We start from the raw sequence: 23,022 nt of genomic DNA, 5'->3' as shown, positions 1-23,022 counted from the left end.
GAGGTGCTGAAAACAGAGTGTGCTTGGTTTGAACAGGATACAAGGACTCAATAGGGGGCTCTGGTATCCAGACTTAAAGTACCATCTGGTGGTGGGGCCCAGCTTGGCAGAGTGACTGTGATGGTTGTAGTGGCCCTTTTGTTTGATCTTGGCTCCGGGCAACGCCTGGCAGCTCTCTTTCCCATCAGGCCTCGGAGAAGCAACACCAGGCACATAAGGTGTACTGGTAACCCAGGGTCAGACTTGGGATGGGAGGCTTACTGATAAAGGAAAGAGAGAAATTGAAGGGGAAAAGAAAGGGTAGGGGAGGAATGGCAGAGGAATGGGAACGGGTAAAAACCTGAAGGAGATGATCTGGTTGTGTTTGTGGCGCTAGAGAGTCACGTGCAATTAGTTGCTTACAACTACTCAAAGAGCCGTCACAGGTTTTAAGAGTGTTATGATCAGTTCAGCAAATGAGAAAGAAGACTTTGGTCCCAAGAGCTGCTCAAATTTTTCACATGGAATGGGGCTCAGTGTAACTATATTGAATGGATGGAGGGTGGGTGAAATTTAAGCTCCATGAAAGCAGAGATATTACCTTTCTTGTTCACTTCTGTATACTCAGTTCTCAAACAGTGACTGGCACATGGTAAATACTTACTGAATGGTGGGTTGATGGATGGATGGACATTTGGACCAGTAATAATATAAAGAGACTGGAGAAGAGGCAATGGGAATCTCTTTGTGAGATAATGAAAATCAAGTTATAGGGTTTGAGATTGAATGTGAGAGGTCTATAAAAAGATAGCACAGACTTTGCCTAAATTCAGAACCTGGTGACTGGGAAGCAGCCCTTAGTGAGGAGGCGTGCTCCATTGTTTTCGTGAGGCTGCCTGAAAGAGACTCACTGAGACCAGAGTCCTTATGGTGGACCAGGGAATGTGAGCAAGAATGCCAAGGAGCTAGAAGTGGCATATCTGGGCAGCAGTCAGCCCTGGCAAAAATTGAGGTCACTCAAGGAGAAAATGGTTCTCAGAAAGACTGAGATACTTCTGTGTGCATTAGCAATAGGAAAGGTGCTGCCACCACACCCTGTGGTGTGAATTCTTTACCATTTTCTCAAAATGTTAGTCAGCAGTGCTGTGCTTGCTCCTGACTTCTGTAGGAAAATCAAAGAAAACATTTAACTTAGAACCTTCACTTCTGCTCTGTATATTGAAATTAATGTATTTGTCTGAGGTTCAGAACTGTGGGTGTCAGGGTGGTGCTGCGTTAGGGTAAGGCCCCAGCCACCAAACCAGCGCAGCAGTGGCAGGTGTGCCTCACCTACTTTCAGAGACATTGTTGCAGGTTCCTTGACACTGCATACCAGTGAGGCCAGGAGCTCAGTATTGAGAATTAAGTCAGAAGACCACTCCTGATGTGGCTGACTTAGTAAGTACTGCCAGCTGCACGTCAGCAGGTCTGGCACTAACGGTGTGCTCTCTCGCTGCTCACTCCAGGAGGCAGATGTCATGGAGGAGGTAGAAATGATGGTGGAGAGCCTCTTGGACGTGCTCTTACAGACTCTGCTCACCATCATGAGCAAATCGCACGCTCAGGAGGCGGTAAGAGGGCAGCGGTGCCCGCAGTGCACAGCAGAGATCACTGTTAGTAACTAACATTCAGGTTTTCTTGCTTTCTTTTCTAACCTGGGGTTCCTCCACACCAAACCTCATCTCACCATCACACCACCTTCATCTCAGCTTCCCTTCCTGCCTGGTTGTCAGCATGCTGCCCTTTTTCCTTCTCGAGTCAGACTCCATCTCCACTCTGAAAGCTCTAGGTTCATACTCACAGGAGTCTACTTAGGGGCAGATCCAGTGATGCTTCCTGTCCTGTTTTCCTGCACATCACCTCCATTGGCCTTTGCATTTGAGCCAAGTCATTTTCTATAATGTGGAATAAAGCAGAGACATAGTAAGAGATTGAAGGTGAAAAATATAGACTATTCCTTTTAGGAGCAGGCTCTTGTAAATGACGTGCATGACACTTATTTTCTCACAATTTGCTTGTACCTACAAATTAGTCGCTTTTGTCCATAGTGTTGGTATCTAAATGTCTAGCATCAGGAAAAATGTGATGAGGTAGAATTGGACTGGCATTACTGAACAATGCTATCCTATGATCGAATTAGAAGAGAAACAGACTGGGAAAGCTTCTCAGGTGTGGCAAAGAGACACCCCCCAGAACCCCCACCCCTATACAGAGTGGACTTCTTAGCCCTGATGTTGGAACATGATAAACAGATTGCTTGGAATCTTCTAGTTGGCAGGTGGAAGACTACAATGATCCCTTTGTAGAAAACCTTCTATGGAAGCAAGCCAAGCTCCAGCATGTTAGGGAGAGCAAAGAGCAGACATGAGTTCTGGAGCATTGGGCTTGGAAGGAATATCTGCTCTCTTAGGAGCCCCTATTCAGGACACCCTCACTATAGGTAAAAACATATGCACCCTGGCATGTCCTGGCAGCCCATCCTTCTAACCAGCAATGACACAGTGCTGGCTGTGGGCCAGATCCTGCTTTATGCACTCTACAAATATTAACTCATTAATAATACTAAAGAAGTGATTTATTTTATATGGATTTAATGAAGATGATAGCAACAATTTATTGAGCATGGCTTTATGTAGTGAACTGTTTACTTAAATGCTTTATGTACATTAATGCATCTGATCCTCACAACAAATCTATAAATTATGGCTTATGTCCATTTTTTCAGGTAAAACTGAGGTTCATGTACCTGTATATATTTTAAATACATGTATGTATAATAACTTCATGAGTCTAAAAAGGATCTGAGAGACTAAAAAACTGTTGTCAAATTCCCATGAGTTTAAAAACATTTGAAAACTGCCCAAATGAAGTAATTTTTCCTCCATCCCTTCTAAAGAGGCAACCTTGTAAGAGGAAGCCATGCTCAGCTGCCCCATGCCAAAAATTTCCATGAGATGAGTCTTTGGAGTCCTTAAGGTGGGGTTTTCATCCATGTACCCCAGTTGGAACTTGAAGAAATTCTAAAGACTCATTTTTTTATCTTTCAATTTTTACCTAAAGCCATTAGCTCATCTTCTCATAAAGGTCAGTTTTGACTCTTCTGCTTTCCAGTGAGTTATGTTGATCTACTATGTTCCATCTGCCTGGTCCAGTAATCACATGTAAGCTCTGGGAGGTCCCCAAGGAGATCCTTGTAGAAGGGCTTCTCCAGCCCAGCAGGATAGGCAGAGTCCAGATTCTGTCCAGAGAAAGCTGAGAGCCCTGTTCCCAGTAGCCCCTCCAGGCTTCAGTATGGTACCCTGGAAACATATAATGACAAAGGACTATGAAGCCAAAACTTTCCTAGGAAAAAAGCTAGAATATCTGCCTTACTTGGCAGTACTTCTTTGTTATAGGTTAAGGTTTTTCAATTAGCCCCATGCTGTAGAGGTCTTATTAAAACTCGCAACCCCTCAGGCCCCCCTTAGCTGAAAATAAAATTTATTTTCAGGGCCAGAGTTGTCACCTTCCCTTTCATGATCATTGGGGCCATCTCAGACCCTTCCTTCTCTCCTTGCCCTCTGTGGATTGGGGAAACACAGCTCTTGTCATTGGCTTTGCTAAGTGTTTTTTGGGTTGGTCCCCAGGGCGAGTATGTGTCCTGCCTTCTCTCATTGCTCCGCCAGATGTGTGACACCCATTACCAGCACCTCCTGGACAACTTCCAGAGCAAAGATGAGCTCAAGGTAGGCAGAAAAACCTTGACCTTTCACCCGGGAAAGGAAGCATGCAACTAAGACTGCCCAGGAGTCTTTCCCCTGCCAGAGGATGAGTGCAAGTGGCCAGTGTTGCCAAGGATATACGATGTACCAGCCTCACTTTACAGCTGACTGCACGTCTTCCAGAAGCTGAAAGCCAGCAATATTCCCATAGATCCAGACCCCAGTAACATTGGCAAGTTTTCCCTGACTGATAGCAGCCCTGTGACCATGTGCCTCTATGAGAGGCTACTCTGGGCCACACTGGTTGTCAGCAAACCAGGACTCTTCCCTTTCTTATGAACTCAACAGATGATTTGTAGATTGCTCATGAAACAGGCTTGACAAGACCTATCAATGTTCCAGCTGTCTTTTTGCAGAGAGTGATAATCTGATCCATAATTCATATGGAAATGTGAGGAACTCAGAATAGCCAAATGGCCTTGAAAAAGAAAACAAAATTGGAGGATTCACACTTCCCAGTTTCAAAACTTACAACAAAATAACAGTAATCAAGATTGGTACTGGCCTAAAGTTAGACAGCTAAATCAGTGGAATTGGATTGAGAGTCCAGAAATAAACCTTTATATTTACAGTCAATTGATATTCAATAATGGTGCCAAGACAGTTTCAATGTGGAAAGAAGAGTCTTTTCAACAAATTGTGCTGGGACAGCTTGATATCTACATGCAGAAGAATGAAATTGAACCCCTACTTCACACCATATAACTCAGAAGGGATCGTAGACCTATTTGTAAAAGCTAAACTGTAAAACTCTTAGAAGGAAACATAGGAGTATATCTTTAAATCCTTGGGTTTAGCTGTGGTTTCTGAGATTTGACACCAAAAGTAGGAACAACAAAAGATAAAATAGATAAGTTAGACTTTACCAAAATTAAAAATTTTATATTTCAAAGGACAGCATCAAGAAAGTTAAAGACAACCCGCAGAATGAAAGAAAATATTGGCAAAGCATGAATCTAATAAAGGAATTGTATCTATTATATAAAGAACTCTTACAACTCAACAATAAAAAGACAACCCAATTTAATAATGAGCAAAGGATTTTAATAGACATGTCCCCAAAGAAGATATGTAAATAGTCAGTACACAGTTGAAAAGATGTTCAGCATCATTAATCATTAGGGAAATGCAGATCAAAACCACAGTAAGATACTGCTTCACTTTTAAAGTGGATATAATTAAAAAGACAAGTATTGGTATTAATTCTAACTTAAACATTTGGTAGAATTCACCAGTGAAGCCATCTGGTCCTGTGCTTTTCTTTGTGTGAAGCTTTTCAATTATTAATTGGATCTCATCATTTATGATAGGTCTACTCAGATTTTCTGTTTCTGCTTTAAAAGAATTTTAGTACTTTGTATCTTTCTAAGAATTTGTCCATTTCATCTAGATTATATAATTTGTTGGCATGCATTTGGTCCATAGTAGTCCCTTATAAACCTTTCTAGTTCTGTAACATTAGTAATGATATCCCTTCTTTCATCCCTAATTTTTACTTATTTATTATTTATTTATTTATTTTTAATTAATTTATTTATTGGCTGCATTGGGTCTTCATTGCTGCAAGCAGGCTTTTTCTAGTTGTGGCAAGCAGGGGCTACTCTTCATTGTGGTGCACAGCCTTCTCATTGCAGTGGCTTCTCTTTGTTGCAGGGCACGGGCTCTAGGCGTGTGGGCTTCAGTAATTGCAGCATGTGAGCTGCAATTTGTTTGTGGTTTGCGGGCTCTAGAGTGCAGGTTCATTAGTTGTGATGCACAGGCTTAGTTGCTCCGTGGCATGTGGGATCTTCCCGGACCAGGGCTCGAACCCATGTCCCCTGCATTGGCAGGTGGATTCTTAACCACTGCGCCACCAGGGAAGTCCTATCCTTAATTTTAGTAATTTGAGTCTTCTCTCCTTTTTTTTTCTTGGTCAGACTAGCTAAAAGTTTGTCAATTTTGTTATCTTTTCAGAGAACCAACTTTTGGTTTCATTTTCTCCTCTGTTTTCCTCTTCTCTGTTTCATTTATTTCTGCTCTAATTTTTATTATTCCCTTCCTTCTGCTTACTTTAGTTTGTTCTTTTTCTAGTTTCTTAAGGTGTAATGTAGGTTATTGATTTGGGGTCTTTCTTCTTTTTAATATAGGCACTACAGCTATAATCTTTAGCTTCATCCCTTAAGTTTTGATTTGATATGTTTTCCCTTTTATTCATGTCAAAGCTGTTCCTAATACCCTTGTGGTTTCTTCTTTGATGCATTGGTTATTTGGGAGTGTACTGTTTAATTCCACATTTTTAAAAAATTTCCTAAATTTCCTTCTTGATTCCTTCTTTCCTTACTGATTTCTAACTCCCTTTCATGATGGTTGGAGAGCATGCTGTGTGTGATTTCAGTTCTTTTAAATTTACTGAGGCTTTCTTTATGGTCTAACATGGTCTACCCTAAAGAAGAGAATGCACATGTCCTTCTGTGTGCATTTGAGAAGAATGTGTGTATTCTGCTATTGTTGGATGGAGTGTTGTATAGATGTCAGTTAGGTCCAGTTAGTATATAATATTGTTCAAGATTTCTTTTTAAATACTTATTTATTTATTTGGCTACGTCAGGTCTTAGTTGTGGCACGCACGATCTTAGTTGCAGCATGCAGGATCTTTCATTGTGGCATGGGGACTTCTCTATAGTTGCCATGCACAGGCTCTAGGGCGTGTGGGCTCAGTAGTTGCAGCACACGGGCTCTCTAGTTGTGGCACGCGGGCTCCAGAGCACACGGGCTCAGTAGTTGTGGTGCGCGGGCTTTCTAGTTGTGGTGCACGGGCTCTAGAGCACGCGGGCTTAGTTGCCTCATGGCATGTGAGATCTTAGTTCCCTGACCAGGGATTGAACTCACATCCCCTGCATTGGAAGGCAGATTCTTAACCACTGGACCACCAGGGAAGTCCCATTCAAGATTTCTTTTTCCTTGCTGATCTTCTATTTAGTTGTTCTATACATTATTGAAAATGGTACATTAAAGTCTCCAACTGTCATTGTTGAATTGTCTGTTTTTCCTTTCAGTTTTGTTAGGTTTTGCTTCCTGTACTTTGAGGCTCTCTTTTAAGTGCATTTATGTTTATAATTATGTCTTCCATGCCAACTGACTCCTTTATCACTATAAAATGTTGTTTTTAATCTCTGTTAACAATTTTTGTTAAAGTCTATATTGTTTGATGTTAACATAGCCACACCAGTTTTCTTTGGGGTACTATTTTCATTGTATATATTTGTCTATCCTCTTACATTCAATATATTTGTGTCTTTGAATCTAAAGTATTTATGTATCTTGTAGATAACATACAATTGGATCATGTTTATTTTATTTTTTTAACATCTTTATTTGAGTATAACTGTTTTACAATAGTGTGTTAGTTTCTCCTTTACAACAAAGTGAATCAGTTATACACATACATATGTTCCCATATCTCTTCCCTTTTGCGTCACCCTCCCTCCCACCCTCCCCATCCCACCCCTCTAGATGGTCACAAAGCACAGAGGTGAACTCCCTGTGCTATGCGGCAGCTTCCCACCAGCTATCTAATTCACATTTGGTAGTGTGTATATGTCCCTGCCACTCTCTCACATCGTCACAGCCCACCCTTCCCCCTCCCCATATCCTCAAGTTCATGCTCTAGTAGGTCTGTGTTTTATTCCCGTCCTACCACTAATCTCTTCATGACTTTTTTTTTTTCTTAGATTCCATATATATATGTTAGCATACGGTATTTGTTTTTCTCCTTCTGATGTTTATTTTTTAATCCATTCTTCCTGTCTCTGCCTTTTGATTGGAATGCTTAGTCCATTTACATTTGTTGTAATTACCAATAAGAGGATTTACACCTGCTATTTTGCTATTTGTTTTATATCTGTCTTATGTATGTTTCCATAATTTCCTGTTTCATTTCACATCTTATAATATCATTGTTGAAAACTGGACAATTTAAATAATGTAGCAAGTCTGAAAATCAGATTCCATTCCCCCTGCCCTATCCCCAGGGTTTGTTGTTGTTTCATTTTTGTTGTTGATATTTGTTTGTTTAGTGACTTTCCTGGACTAATTCTTTAATGTCTGCATTTTTTTGTTGTGTGCAGCCCCTGAAGTTTTCATTCAGTTAGCTTAATGATCAGCTAATAACTAGACAGAGATTTCCTTAAACACCTTAAATCAATGAGTCTTCCACTTCGCTAAGTGTCTCTGTGTGGGGTTGGGGCTCACCTTCAGTGCTTCAGCAGTTTGCATTGCTGCCTTAGCCTTCACTTCTTGCTTGCATAGAGCCTCAAAGTCAGCCAGGGGTGACAGATTAGGCTTCTTAGGTCTTTCCTGGGGATGTCTACAGCCCTGCACACATATGTGGCCTTCTAGATTCCTAGAAATATGTCAGAGCTTTTCAAAGCCCCAAGTGTATGTCTCATTACCAAGATTTTTCTTTTAAGTGTTTTGGCCACTCTCTTGTTTGTCCCAACTGATATCATTGCTTCGTGCAGCTGGGATGTTAAATTATTATGGCTGATTTTTTTCAACAGCTGCACTAGGGATAAGGCTTTTCTCACTTAGTGAACTCTGAGTCTGGTCAATTAAGCCCTCTGAATGGGGCTTTCCCAGGTTGCTGCCAAACAGATCAAACAGTAACAATTCTCTTGGGATGGCACTTTTTGGGGAGCTGCAAAACCATTTTGTCCCTTCTAGTGACTGCTAGGGTGCTGGTTTTTACTACTACCATAGTTCTACAGCTGCTTGTTTTCAATGATACCTTGAGGATAGGGAGAGAGAGGGGATGGGAATGGGGAAAGTTAAAACACAATAAAGCTCACTTTTCCTACTGAGATTCAACCATTTTTCTTAAATAACACTTCTTATTGTTGCAAGCCTTTCATTAACCAGTCTTTGTGACTGTTCTCATTGCTTTCATGGAGGAGCACATTTTTGGAGGTACTTACTCTGCTATCCCTAAAGTGCCTCTCTTGTCAATGCATTCTTAACATCGAGGAACGCAAGTTCTTACAGTCAAGTGCTCAGGGGTCATGCCCCAAAGATTGAGAACGATGGACTCTGGTGGATACCATTTCTGCTGGACCCCCTGTGCTTTGGTCGTTAGGCACTGGGCTGAGTGGGTATAGTGCATCTCTTCTACCCAGTTTGGAACTGGCCTCTGAGAGTGCCCAGACCTCACTCTCATGCAGCCCTCTAAGAGAAAAGCAGCTCACAAAGGGAACCAGAGTCTCACCTACTGGTCCCATCCATTCTCATGATCTAGAGGTCAGGAGAGCCCTGTTGAGGAAATGTATGCTGCAGTGGTAGAGGTGTCTGGTGTCTCACATCAGATTTTCCTCTCGGACCAGGAATTCCTGTTGAAGATTTTCTGTGTGTTCCGGAACCTGATGAAGATGAGTGTCTTTCCTCGGGACTGGATGGTGATGAGACTTCTCACAAGCAAGTGAGTGTGGAAGGGCCCTGCACCAGCATCCATAAAACTGTTCCCAGACTAAGGAGAGTGTGTATATGTGTGAGAGAAGAAGCAAGTCAGAAGTCAAGGTCGAAGCCATGGGGACAGAGAGGAGAGGGCAAATGTGAAAATGTTTGGAGGCACAATCAGCAGGACTTGGCTATTTACCAAAGTTCAAGGAGAAGAAATAGTCAAAGATAGTTTAAAACTGGAATCTAAGTGCCTGGCAGATGATGTCATGGTAAGGATAGAAAAGGAACTTTTAAGAATGAGAAATATAATACCCAGAGAAGGGTTCCTCCTTGAGGAGGGCCTGTTCATTGGCCTCTGTTGCTCTGTAGTTTCAGGCAGTATCCCAAGGCTGCCTCTTGATTTGATTTGTGTTGTCTGCCAGACACTGCTTGCCTCCCACAACTAGTGCTAATTACCCACCTGAGACCTGGCTGTGAGGCTCTCTCTGACCACTTCTAACTCTGGACACAGAATTCACTCTAAGGCTGACCCCAAATTGTCTGCCCCATTCATATTTCTACCCTGTGCTTCTAACTGACAAACCAGACAAGTAATGTGGGTGGTAAGGTGCTTACTTGTGGGAGAAGGCCACTTGGCCTCCACTCTCTAGTCTACTGCCTGCTCCCTCTGATCTGCCTTTTATGTTGACATTATGCAGTGTGGTGAAATTATTTATGTTAGATATATTACCAAGGTGTCAGCATGGTCTTTCTACTTTGTACCTTTTATAGCACTCTCTTTTCTTTTTTCAAAACTGCACACATTTTATACAAAACAGAAGAAGGGTTTTAAACAGAGTTGCACAGATATTTCCTTAAATAGTGGATTTTCCATTTGACCCCCCCTCTTGTTTCTCTTAGCTCTAGTCAGGGCACTTCAGGCTCTCCAGCCCATTCTGCAGGAGCAGCCTCTTCTTTCAAAGCTTTTAATTTTCAAATTTGTTTGCGGGTGACTAGTCTCTCTAATGCACTGTTTTTGCCTGCCCCTCTTCTGCACCAAGGCTTCAGTGGTCGTTGTTAGATGTAAGCTCCTTTGCCAGGCATCCAACACACTCTGTAATCAAACCCTTACCTGCCTGTCCAACTTCACTTTCTCCCTCCCTTGACCTGTGCCCTCGGTTCTAGCAAATCAGCCTCCCATTGCCCCTTAAATGTGCCCAGGTGAAAATTGAAAGTGATATTCTAGATCAAAGGCTGAAATCAAATGACTTATACATGAAAATAATAGTATATGATAAAAGTAGAGGTTTAATAACTATAAACTCCTATTATCAAGTAAAAGAATACTACTCTAAGTCCTCTGGTGGTCATAATATATGTTCATTATCCAAGGTCCCCAAAATACTAGAATCACTCTTTGAACTCGAAGAAACCTTGAAGAACCATTAAACCTCACTCCCCTCCTTTTATAGGCAGGGAAACTGGGGCCCAGAGAGAAGTAGTACCAAGGCCAGGTAATGGCAGAACTAGGTCTAGAACCGACTGGTGGGGCATTTCTCTAAGAAGGGTTTTTGTGGGGTTTGTGCCATCTCTCTCTCTCCTTTAAAGTCACATCTTACATGAGAGCTCGTTGTACTCGAGGAGTTTGCACATGGGCCATAGACCGTTGATGCTAAGCTATAGGATGCCATCGTTAGTCTTTTAACTCTGCCAACACCCTGTTCCCTTACTGCAGTATTATAGTCACTACAGTCCAGTACCTGTCTTCTGCACTGCACAAGAATTTCACAGAGACAGACTTCGACTTTAAGGTAGGAGCTCCTAAAATCCATCACTGTCTTTGTAATAACCCTAGAAAGCCAGAAACCAAGCTCACTGTTTTGTTTTTGTTTTACTTAAAACAACCATTTTATTTTGCTCACAAGTTTGCAGGTCAGGAATTTGAGGAGTCAGCTAGGTGTCTGTTAGGTGGCTGGGGTCTTTCTTAATATGTTCATAGTATCAAACAGTTTCCAAGCTTGATAGTATTTAGAGTATGACCTAGAAGACCCCTGTTGGAGGTGTTGGGAGCCAGACATCCATGAGTTTGTTTTCTAGTCCAGAATCAACACTACTGGTTTCAGGGAAGTCAAGAAAGGGGGAGAAAAGTCCTGTTTGCAAAGATATTTTTTTAAAAATCAAGATCTTAACACTGTAAAATGAATTCTGTGCTACATGCATATATTTAGAATCTCTCCTTGCAAGGTTAAGGACTCAGGCTTTCACATATTTCCTCTTTCTCTCTCTCTCTCTAGGTGTGGAATTCTTATTTTAGCCTGGCAGTTCTGTTCATAAATCAGCCAAGCCTTCAGCTAGAAATCATTACTTCCACCAAGAGGAAGAAGATTCTAGATAAGTAAGCCATATGTCTCCTATTCATCTTCCTACCATGTGCCCAGATGGGGTTATGTTTCCATAAGGGGCTCCTTAAGAAGTCCACATGGTTCTCACTGAGGTAGCCTCCCAAGGAGCCAAGTATAAGAATTCAGTTGAGAGCCAAAAAACTTAGTATTTTGGGAAGCTTTAGAAACAGTGCTGAAGTACTGGCCTCCTGGGGTTTGTAGCCCCATCTTCCTCAACCTTCTCCCACTAAGAGCTGGTTCCTGTGTTCTATTCCCAGGTATGGGGACATGCGTGTGATGATGGCTTATGAACTGTTCAGCATGTGGCAGAATTTGGGTAGGTCTTTTTTCCATATTTTTCCCTTACACATATTACATAGCCAAATAAAAAGTGACAAGACTAATTACTTCCCCCAGGTTTTGTGAATGTTAATTCAGACCCAAGAGATCTTTACATATCTTTAACATAACACCTCAGATGGATGGTATAGTGTGGCACATGTGCACAAAGCCCTTGGCAGGGAGAGTTAAGCTGAGAAATAAGACCCCAGTAATACATATGCACAATCCCTTTTTTGAGAAACAAAGTCAAAAGGAAAAAAAGAAGATGAGGCTATAAGACTACAAGATCCTCTGTGCTCTTCATGTCCCAGTCCAGATGATACAGGCCCACAAGCATAGATCTTGGAGATAGTCAGCACATGAGCAAGGGCAGCTATTCATTTTAATAAAGATTGAAACACTTCTTGGGTCTCTGGTATTCAGGCATCCAGACGAGGTTCCTGCTGCCAATTGCGTGTAAGAAAGGAATTGCAGCCTCTAGGTGAGATTGATTTTCATCTCCTTTCTTTTGACAGCTTCTCTTTACAGCTTCTCTAATATCTGCTGGTTTGGATCTCAAACTGTCAGGTTTTGGTAGAATACTTGGATTGCCCTGGTGACTAGGTGGGCCATCCTCTGATACTGTAGGCTTCTTAGTGTCCTGTCAGGATGCTAGAGAAGCTGCTGCTCTTCTTCCTAGTGAAGGCTGCTTTCAACTAAGCTCATGGCTCTGAAGTCTTAGGAATGATGGCCATAAAATCTTATAGTTCTCCATTAACCATCCCAGTCACAGCTCTAGAGGCAGCAGGCAAGGTGCAAGGCATTCCTGCCAGCACTAGGGCCTTCTGTCCATGAGTGGGGATGCGTTTCCCCAAACCAGCTTTCTAGCTTCAGTACTCTTACTCCCTGTATCCAGCATGGTCCGGGTATAGGTTTTAACCCCGAAGATGACTCTGAAATTCCCAGGAACACATGGGACTAGCAACTGTACCAAATACCAAGATTGGAATATGCAGAATCTGCCTCAGAGCTAACAGTTGCCCTTTAAATAGGCTTTTAACATGGTAGAAATTTTAAAAAACATGTCAAACTTGCCTGATAAAGCCATTCCTGCCTCATTGTTTTGGGTGGAAATGACATTTTCTAGTTCTCAAGAACTGATTTTACTTGACCATAACAGTCACTGCACAGGCCCACAGTTTGTCTCCTTAGTCTCTGAAGGACTGAAAGCAGAGCTCTGGAAGATGGTTCACTCACTTTACCATTACAAGGAAAAGTTCTCCCACGGTCTTCAAGACTGACCCTGGCTTCTGGGAGCATGCCCCAAATGACAAGCTAGTCACAGGGAGAGTCACACCACATACTTCCCACGGAAAGGCCTCATTAAGAAAACTGAGGGATGAGCCAAGCTGGTCTGAATAAATGTAATGCTACCATCAAAAATTCAGTGTGAAGACAAGGGGTGGGAGTTGGAGGGTGCACAGAGAGTCTCTCAGCCAGTCTGTCAGGGTAGGGCTGTGCAGGAGGCTCCTGCTAACTCAGGCTGTGCAGGAGGCTCCTGTTAGCTCAAGTGTGCTAACTCTTGGGCACACTTGAGCACAGGCAGTGAAGAGGCCTATGGATTTCAGATCACTAGTGGCTGGACCTGGGACTGAACATCCTTATCACTTAAATGCCTCTGGGCTAGAGGCAGAAACCCCAGGGATAGTGCATTGTGTTGAAGCAGAAATAGATGAATTTTCCTTGCTAAATAAACACTATGAACAGATTATCTGAAACTATTACAGTGTGCTCAGAAATCCTATTCTGTCTAGAGTAGTGAACTCTGTTCCTTGACCTCAGAATGATTTTCAGATAGTTTGTAGAACCTCCCAGTAAATTCTTTGGAAAGAATTTGTGCTTGTTGAACGTTTGTTTTAAGTGTACTGAGCCAGTTTAATCCATGAACTCTAAAAAGCCAAGAGAAGTGGGTATCTCAGAAATCTATAGGGGAGAGCTTGCTATGCTCTCCGATACTTCCAGTGAAGATCAAATCATGTGTTGTGGCCCCACTTGGGAAGCTTCTATGGAAGGAGCAAAGAAAGCATAAACTAATATCTGTTGGGTTTTGTTGTTCAGGTGAACATAAGATCCACTTTATTCCGGGAATGATTGGTCCCTTTCTGGGTGTGACACTGGTCCCACAGCCAGAAGTCCGGAATATCATGATTCCCATCTTTCATGACATGATGGACTGGGAGCAAAGGAAAAATGGCAACTTCAAACAGGTAAGACAACACCTGGCAGTGTTAAGGGTGCTCTACCCTGGAATGGACCCCTTTTGCCCAGGCACATGATCCAGATGCCTGGCCATAGTTCCAGTGGAAGTAGACTGTAACTTGGCCATCTTGAGTCCTGTTCAAGCGTTTCCTTTACTTGCTGGCCAGAATTGATTTGTGGATTTTCTTCATGAAGTTAGAGTCCAGAAAAGAATCAGAGGAAAGGAATTGAACATCATGTGAAAGGAACTTTCTGATCAAGGAGAGAATAACTGAAACTGTAACCTCCCAACTTCATTCAGGAGGAGGTCCTGGGAGTGTTGTCTCTTCTCTCTGTAGGTTCCCCAGTGTGTGTGGTCTGGGCATTTCTAAGGCTAGAGCCCAGACCAGATGACTTCTCATAGCCTAGAATTTCACAGACTCCCGCACAGGGTGGGTCCATGAAGTGTAAGCCCTTGGCTTCTGACTGAGTGACTTCAGGTTGTCCCTCTCTGCAGTTCTTCTGCCACCTCTAAGGTAGAGGAGATGGCCCCTGCCCTTTTATCTAGAGCTCCAGGGAATAGGATTAGGAACAATAGGTAGACAACAGTGGGTAGAAAAGCCAATTTTAGCTAATAAAAAAAAATAATTTGCTAACAACAAGTTATTTGCTGTAAGCTGACCTGCTTTCAGAGATGGGGAGTTCCTCTTTGCTGGTAGTTCTCAAACAGAAGCTCCCTGTAGGCCTCGAGGAGAAATTTCTACTTTGGCTTGGGGACTATAACCAGTTCCCCACTAAGCTCCCTCCCAACCCTGTGATTCTGGGATGAACCAGTGCTCTTAGGATGAGTGACTGTAACAGTGAGGAACAGACCAGGCAAACAAATTTTTATTTATTTTTAAATTTACAAAGAGTAAAATTCAGTCTTTGGGATTTACAACTCTGTAAATTTTGGTAAACACATAAAGTCATGTAACCACTACCACAGTCAAGATTTTTTTAATTCCTAAAAATTCCATCTTGCTGCCCCTTTGTAGTCAAACCCTTCCCTTCCCTTTAACCCATGGCAGCCGTTGATCTATTCTCCTTCACTATAAGTGTGCCTTTTCCAGACTGTCATGTAAAGGGAATCGTGTAGACTGTAGCCTTTTGAGACTGACTTCTTTGACTTAACATAATGACTTTGAGAGATTCATCCATTTTGTTAAATGTATCAGTTTTTCTATTGCTGAGTAGTATGCCATTGCAGTTTATTCATTCACCATTTGAAAGACATTTGGGTTATTTACACTTTTTGGTGATTATGAATAAAGCTTCTGAAAAACTTTTCTTTACAGATGTTCTATGAATATAAACTTTCATTTTTCTTAGGTAAATACCTAGGAGTAGGATTGTTGGGTATTGTGGTAAATGTATATTTAACTTTATAAGCTATCAAACTGTTTTCCAAAGTGACTATACCATTTTGAAATCCCTACAGCAGTGTATGAAAGTTCCAGTTGATCCATATACTCATCAGAATTTGATATTATCTCTTTGTTTACTTTAGCCATTCTAATAGGTGTGTAGTTGTATATCACTGCGGTTTTAATTTTCACTTCCCTAATGACTAATGTTGCCAAACGTCTTTTAATGTGCTCATTTGCCATCTTTGTATCTTCTTTGGTGAAATGATTTTATTCAAAACTTGTGTTCATTTTTAATTGGGCTGTTTGTTTGCTTATTGTTGAGTTTTTAGGGTTCTTTATGTATTCTGAACATAAGTCCTTTGTTGAATATATGATATACCGATATTTTCTCTTAGCTTGTCTTTTCATTTACTAAACAATGTCTTTCACAGAACAAAAGTTTTTAATTTTTATGCATACAATTGATCATTATTTTTCTTGTATGGATCATGCTTTGTGGATCATATCCGAGAACTCTTTGCTTAACCTGGGACCATAAAATTTTTCTCTTTTGTTTCTTCTAGAAGTTTTATAATTTTACATTTAGATCTGTGATCTGTTTTGAGGTAATGTTTGTATAGGTGTGAAGTATGGGTCAAGGCTTTTTATTTTTCCTTTTTACATGTGGATGTCCAGCACCTTTTGTTGAAAAGACTATATTCTTTGTTGAAAATCAATTGACCATATGCATGTGGTTCTCTTCCTGGACTCACTAGTCTTTCCATTGATCTATATGTCTAATCTGTCACCATACCATGTAATCTTTATTATGGTAGCTTTATAGTCTTAAAATTAGGTGGTGTGAATCCTCCAACTTTGTTCTTTTTTTTTTCAATATTGTATTAGCTATTCCAATTCCTTTTCTTATAAATCTTAGAATCAGCATGTCAGTATCTATAAAAATTCCTGCTGGGACTTTGATTGGGATTGCATTGTAATCTATAGATCAAATTGGGAAAATTGATATCTTAATAGTACTTAATAAATACTTCTAGTCCTTGAAGATAGTATATCTCTCCATTTATTTAGGTGTTCTTTGATTTCTTTCATTAATGTTTTGTAGTTTCAGCATACAGATCTTGCACATGTTGTTAGATTTATATGTAAGTATTTTCTGGGTTTTTTGGTGCTTTTATAAATTATTCTGATATAAAATTTTAAATTTTCGGTTGTTTTGCTATTATGTAGAAATACAATTGCTTTGTACATTAACATTGTATCCTCCACCCTTGCTAAACTCACTTATTAGTTCTAGAAGCTTTTTTGTAGATTCCATGTGATTTTATATTTAGATAATCCTATCACCTGTGAAAAGACACAGTTTTATTTCTTCCTTTCTAATCTGTAAGCCTCTTATTTCTTTTTCTTGCCTCATTGCACTGGCTAGGGCCTCTGGTCTGATGTTAAATAAGAGTGATAAAAGTAGACATCCTTGCCTTGTTCAATAAGAGTGATAAAAGTAGACATCCTTGCCTTGTTCTTAATCTTAGGGGAGAGCATTCAGTGTTTCACTGAAGTATGATGCTAGTTCTACGTTTTTCATAGATGCTCTCTATCTTGAGTAAATAGTATTTAAGATAAGAATCCATTTTTAGAGTGTACAGCTCTATTGCCTTCAGAACTTCAGGAAATAATAACTTCAAACAGAAAAGAACTGTTGCTTTTCTATGTTGCCACAACGTGTGCCTTCAAATTGTGCAAAATGCACAACTGCCTGATGAGAGAACCTCGTTACCAAGAAGTAGATGACATTGTGGAACTGCACCATGGGTCATCTGAGTCTACTAAAAGAAGAGCTGGGCTGTACTTAACCATCACTAACACTGAATAAGGAAGGTTAGCTTTGTGGAAGACTAAGTTGGAGCTCATTTGGCTCACACTTCAAGACTCAGCTGATGGGTAGCATTCTTTCCTCCAATAAGACTGTCATGAATAACTGATATCCAGCAAGCCACGTAAACCTCATTGTCCCTGGTTAAAAAAATCTTGCTGCTGCTTCTCTTTGCCATTATGTGTTTTAAAACAATAGTCTACTCTTTTCATCCCCACATTTCCACTTCCCACCCTCCTATCAGTTCAGTCTAATGTATATTGTGCACCCACTTTTGTTGACATTGCTCTCTAGCTTAACCTTCTAATCATTAAAATCCAATTGACTTTTTGGTCTTGGTTCTAGTTGTGCTCTCCACAGCTTTGGCTCTATTAACTCCTCCCCTGCTTCTTACCACCTACTATAAATACTTCTTCTAATTATAAAAACAGTATTTATTTAATGTAGAAAAATTTAAAATGCAAATAAGCTATAGTGAAAAGATTTAACTCATAATTGTACTGTTAGTAACTTGGGGGGGAGAGGGGCTGGGCACGTCTTTTTAGACTTTTTTCCCAATGCATAGAGTTTTTTAAGTTAAAAAATGGAATCATTGTGTACATTGGTTTTTTTGGAACCATTGCGTATATTGGTTTTTAATCTCCCTTTTTTAGTAGCACCTTGTCATCACTATCCTTCATGTCAGTTAATGCTCCTCTGCACCACACTGTCAGTTTAGAGGCTATGTGGTATTCCACTGCATAGCTTGGACCACAGTGTATTTAATCAGACTCCTAGGTTTTGTGGGACTTTTGGTTTTTTTGTTTGTTTATTTGTTTTTTGGCCATGCCCTGCAGCTTGAGGGATCTTAGTTCCCCAACCAGGGATTGAACCGGGGCCCATGGCAGTGAAAGCACCAAGTCTGCCAACTCCTAACCACTGGACCACCAGGGAATTCCCAGTCTCATAGTTTTAGGAACTTAAGTTGATTCCAAATTTTTGTTGTTAATATCACAAAAAACATATCCATTTTAAGTTACTTTCTTAGGTAAATCTCTCACCTGTAATTGCTGGGTCAAAGAGCAAAAACATTTCTTAAGTTTTTACAGCACTATGTCTCTCCAACAACCTCTGTTGTCTGTAGACTACTCAGACCCCAAGCCACTTTCTGTGTGTGCCCCATCCAAGCACTGCCCATGCTGAGCTGTGTCAGCTGTTATCCCTGCCTCCTCTACCAGATGATGAGTTATTGGGGCCAGGACAATTTCTTGTGCTTTTATTTCTTAGAACCCATGCCTGAGACATGGTGGGTTCACGAAGATGAAAATCAAAACTAACATTCATTGAGCACTTCCCAAGAGCTAAGGCACAGTGACACTGAAGAGGAATGTTAACCACCATTACCATTTCACAAATGCAGAAATTTAGGCTTAGGTAAATATTTTGTACAGAAGTAGGCAGCTGGTTATGTCACAGGACAAATGTTTGTTGAATGAATAACAAGGTGTCACTTCAGGAATATTGGTTTTATAAAATAAAAATAACTCTGCAGACCTGAAGTCATCAGTATTACCAATTACGACATGATATAGCTGAAGAACTTAGCATTTTGTTTAACTTAGAGTCATTGATTTTGCATACGTTGATCTTCAGTGTCCTGTTTTGGATTTCTCAATTTTTCTTAGTAACTTCTTCCTTTATCAGCACTGCAGGGAGTGAGGAAGTAATGTCCCTGAATCCTTCCATCACCATCTCCTTTGCCTAGTACAGAAGTTCTAACACTTGAATAGGCATCAAAACAACCCGGATGGCTTATTAAAACACGGATTGCTGCCCCCCAACCCCTGAGTTTTTAATCCAGTAGAGCCTGAGAATTTGTATTTCTAACAAGATTTCTGGTGACTTGATGCTGTTGGCTCAGGGACCCATTTTTGAGAACTCCAGGGAACTGCTGCACCCACATTTGCACTGTTGTACTCTGCTGCTCCAGGTCCCTTCCCCACCTTTGCCCTGTTCTGGAAAGCACAACCTGTACCTGCGTGTGTGATGAGAGATCCCAACCTGACTTTACAGGACCCCAGGCAAGTCCCTGCTGGTGCCTTTTCTCCACACGGAGAAAGGCAGATGGCCTAGATCCCTAAGGACCCCTGATCTCAGACTTTGTATTTCCTCTGGAAAGTATATTCAAGCAGCTGACTGATTAGGCCAAACATAAATGTACAATAGTCTCCATCCTGGCCATACCAGACCACTCACTATAAAAGAGCCGTATTTATTCATCCATTCTCATTTTCTGCTGATAGGGTTTCAGAAACCATAACTGCCTTTGATGAATTTCCTAATTCAATTATTTTTTTAATACTTCACCGTCTTAGGACTCTGGCCCTATGTGGAGTGAGAAAATGCTTTTGTTATAACTCATTATTAAATGCAGCCATGCCACTTTTTGTTTATATAAAAATCTGTATGGGCTTCCCTGGTGGCACAGTGGTTGAGAATCCGCCTGCCGATGCAGGGGACACGGGTTCGTGCCCTGGTCCAGGAGGATCCCACATGCCGCGGAGCGGCTGGGCCCGTGAGCCATGGCTGCTGAGCCTGCGCGTCCGGAGCCTGTGCTCCACAACGGGAGAGGCCACAACAGTGAGAAGCCCGCGTATCACAAAAAATAAAATTAAAAAAAAAAAAAATCTGTATAAATAATTGAACAATACCACATTTTAAAGGCTAATGAACAGTTTAAAAGATTTTTATCTCGCATCACTTACAACTAATTTCTCACCTCAGAGTATATGCATTGAGGCCTGTTAGAGAAGTGGCTTAACACTGTTGAATGCCTTGCAGATTAGTGGGGTAGGAATGAATGCAGTATTGCTCCTTATGGTTTAAGAATCCAATAAGAAGCGCAGGGGGCCCCAGTGATGAGGCAGCGGCAGGGGCAGCAGCTCCAAGGGCCTTAGGTCCTGTGAGGACAAAGAATAAAGCCTTTTATCCTGAAGGGGATGTTCTGAAGGAAACACATCTCCCTCAGCCCAGACTAATGCCAGCCATTAAAGTGAGGACCAGCCCCGCAAAGCAAACTTTCTTTGTGGCTGGCTGATAGAGGGTAAAGTTCTAACCAAATGTATTTTATACATACCAATTCCTTTGAATGAACATTTTTTTAAGAAAGGAAAACACTTGACAAAGGCCTCTTTTGGATCCGAAATACTTCTGTCACCAGAGAGTCCTTGCCTTTTGCCCCTAGGGAAAAGAGTATCTGAGACGTATGTGTAAGTTTCAACTCATTTAAACCACTATAGTGGGAGCCCTTCCTGATTGGGGAGGCAGGGTGGTTTCTCAGTGCTGTAGATAAGATCCTGCCTTCTCTAGGATTTATTTGGTACAAGGAAAAAATCAGGAAGCAGTTCCCACCATCCTCACCTATCACAGGGGCTGGATTTCCCATCCTTCCTCTGAGGTCAGTTTGGGTTTACAAAATCTCTGCTTCCCTCTAGGTGGAGGCCGAGCTGATTGACAAGCTGGACAGCATGGTGTCAGAAGGGAAAGGCGATGAGAGCTACAGGGAGCTCTTCGGCCTGCTGTAAGCTGCTTCAGCCCCAAGCACCTCACATTGGGGAGGGGGTGAAGTGGGCTAATGAAGGGTGGGGGTGCAACCTGTGCTGGGCAGGCTTCAGAGGGTGGGTATCACGAGAGACCAGGGTTGTTCCTGGTGGTAGCAGTGCTCACCTTCTGTCAACAAGAAAGTGACATCATGACAGCAAGCTCTCTCAGGGATTGCCATAGTTGACTAAAAATGTAGGGACAGGTGGTAACTCTGAGCTCCTAGATTTGCTGGTAGGAAAAGGATCATCATATATCTTCATACCAGGTACAGTATCTAGTTGGGCAGACAGTTCATGGGGACTCAATGAGGGCTCAAGGCTGACATTTCGGGGTTGGGGGAGGGAGGAAATTAAATCTCTGCTTTGTAAGATTGTACAATCAGCTTGAAAAACACTGCCATGAATTTTGTGACTTGAACACATTATACCCCCTTCCAAACCAGTTTCCATTTATGAAACAGGGTGGTTGTACTGACTGACGTCAAGGGTCCCAGGTCCACAAGTTGTGGCTTCTGTCTTGAGTTGATGGAGGCCAAGAGACCTTACAGGACTAGCCACAGGGCTAAGCCCAAAGGAGGGACTCAGGAGAGCCGTGATCCTCCCAGATAGATAGTAAAATTGGGTATTTTATCGTCCTAAAAAACAAAATTTTAAGACATTTACAGCTCTAGACCCCTCTCCTATCTCACTCATTATTTCTAGCTTTGATATTTTCTTTATTTTAGTGACATTTTTAAGATAAGCCTGTAATATATTTTCTAATAATAATACTGTACATTTGCTTAGAACTTTACAGTGTGTAAAATTTGTTGACATATCTGATTTAATCCTCACAACACACCTGTGAGGTGGGCAAGGCAGATATTATCCTGATGAGTAGAGGTGATGACACTGAGCTCAGAGAAGTGGCAGCATGGCCTCAGTTGCTTGGCCAGTAAGAAGCAGCTCTGGGGGTACAGGCCAGATATTCCAGTTTCAAGAGTGGGAACTGCTACACCCTGCCTACTTTGTTCCTTGATGAGTCATGCAATAAAATGTGAATTCATTTGAAATTTAAGTAATTTTAATTTGTGAAAATGAATCCATCCTTTAGTATTTCTCTTTTAGCTGAAGATGTTTCTAATTGTGGAAATAAGGAAGAGAAATCTCTTCCTAAGCCACTAACTGATGATTTTACTATGAAGGAAAAAGCACAAAAATAACTTGCTATTAATAATTACCTGACCAAATAGTATTACATAAACACTGTTCATGTCTGAGAACTGAAAGCCACTGATAACCATGGAGCAGCATTTCCCAATTTGTGTTTGGGGAAGATGTTTGCAGGTATGCTGGGGGGAGGTGGGAGTGGATCATGGGCTAATCAGTTTAGAAAAGACTCAGTTAAATAAAATTGAACAGGCCTCTGTATTATAGGACTTCTCAAAGCCTTTAATATTTAGAAAGATGTGAAAGATCTCTAAAAGGAAGGTGTGGGGATCAGCATCTTCCATGCTTTTTTGCTCACAGAACACCTCTCTCTGTCCTCCAGGACAGCAGAGCTCTGTAGAACGGAGTTTGGGAAATATGAACACAGTGGCTTTTTCCACACAGCTCAGAGGTGAAAGACGATGGTCCTACCTTCTTGCTCTAGTAACATGGGTCACATGGAAACCCTCACTTTTCCAGAAGCCTCGGCTCAAGTTAGATGCTGTGTGCAAGGAAGACAGTTGTCATCATTGCAGTGTTAACAGCAGTCAGGCTGTGGGTTTGAGTTCCCAGTGCTGCGTCCCTGGCTGAGCCTTCCACTCTAGGTGACTTTCATGACCTTAGGGAGCTAAGGACAGTGTGCAAAGGGATCAGGAGTGAGACCTGGACCTGAGATAATCACTAGAGCAAGCAGAAAGAGTCCATCCAGGTCATCATCCCCTAGGAGAGATCTGTGAAAAGGCAGAGGATCTCAGAAGCTAGGCTCTTTGGAGAAGTCAGAGGCTACCTGGAGGTGACAGGAGCATGGGCTGGCAAGTGAGAAAAGCACCTGGGCATTTAGCTCTT

At 41.6% G+C, this 23,022-nt stretch overlaps 1 protein-coding gene across 9 annotated transcripts in view; it reads left to right on the top strand.

Annotated features, from left to right (window-relative positions):
* DOCK3 (dedicator of cytokinesis 3) overlaps positions 1-23,022 on the top strand; it is a 445,236-nt gene that overhangs the window by 381,924 nt on the left and 40,290 nt on the right. For all 9 annotated transcript variants that reach the window (XM_067044062.1, XM_067044064.1, XM_067044059.1 and 6 more), the window contains exons 26-33: positions 1,485-1,631; positions 3,645-3,743; positions 9,134-9,228; positions 10,924-10,999; positions 11,483-11,583; positions 11,848-11,906; positions 14,009-14,157; positions 20,881-20,966. In XM_067044062.1, coding sequence (XP_066900163.1) covers positions 1,485-1,631; positions 3,645-3,743; positions 9,134-9,228; positions 10,924-10,999; positions 11,483-11,583; positions 11,848-11,906; positions 14,009-14,157; positions 20,881-20,966 — 812 coding nt within the window. The remainder of the gene's footprint in view (positions 1-1,484; positions 1,632-3,644; positions 3,744-9,133; positions 9,229-10,923; positions 11,000-11,482; positions 11,584-11,847; positions 11,907-14,008; positions 14,158-20,880; positions 20,967-23,022) is intronic.

Source organism: Kogia breviceps, chromosome 10 (genome assembly GCF_026419965.1).
Source record: "Kogia breviceps isolate mKogBre1 chromosome 10, mKogBre1 haplotype 1, whole genome shotgun sequence".
In the NCBI taxonomy this organism is placed as follows: Eukaryota; Metazoa; Chordata; class Mammalia; order Artiodactyla; family Physeteridae; genus Kogia; species Kogia breviceps.
The sequence above is the reverse complement of the archived record's forward strand: the minus strand, read 5'-3'. Positions and strand labels throughout refer to the sequence as shown.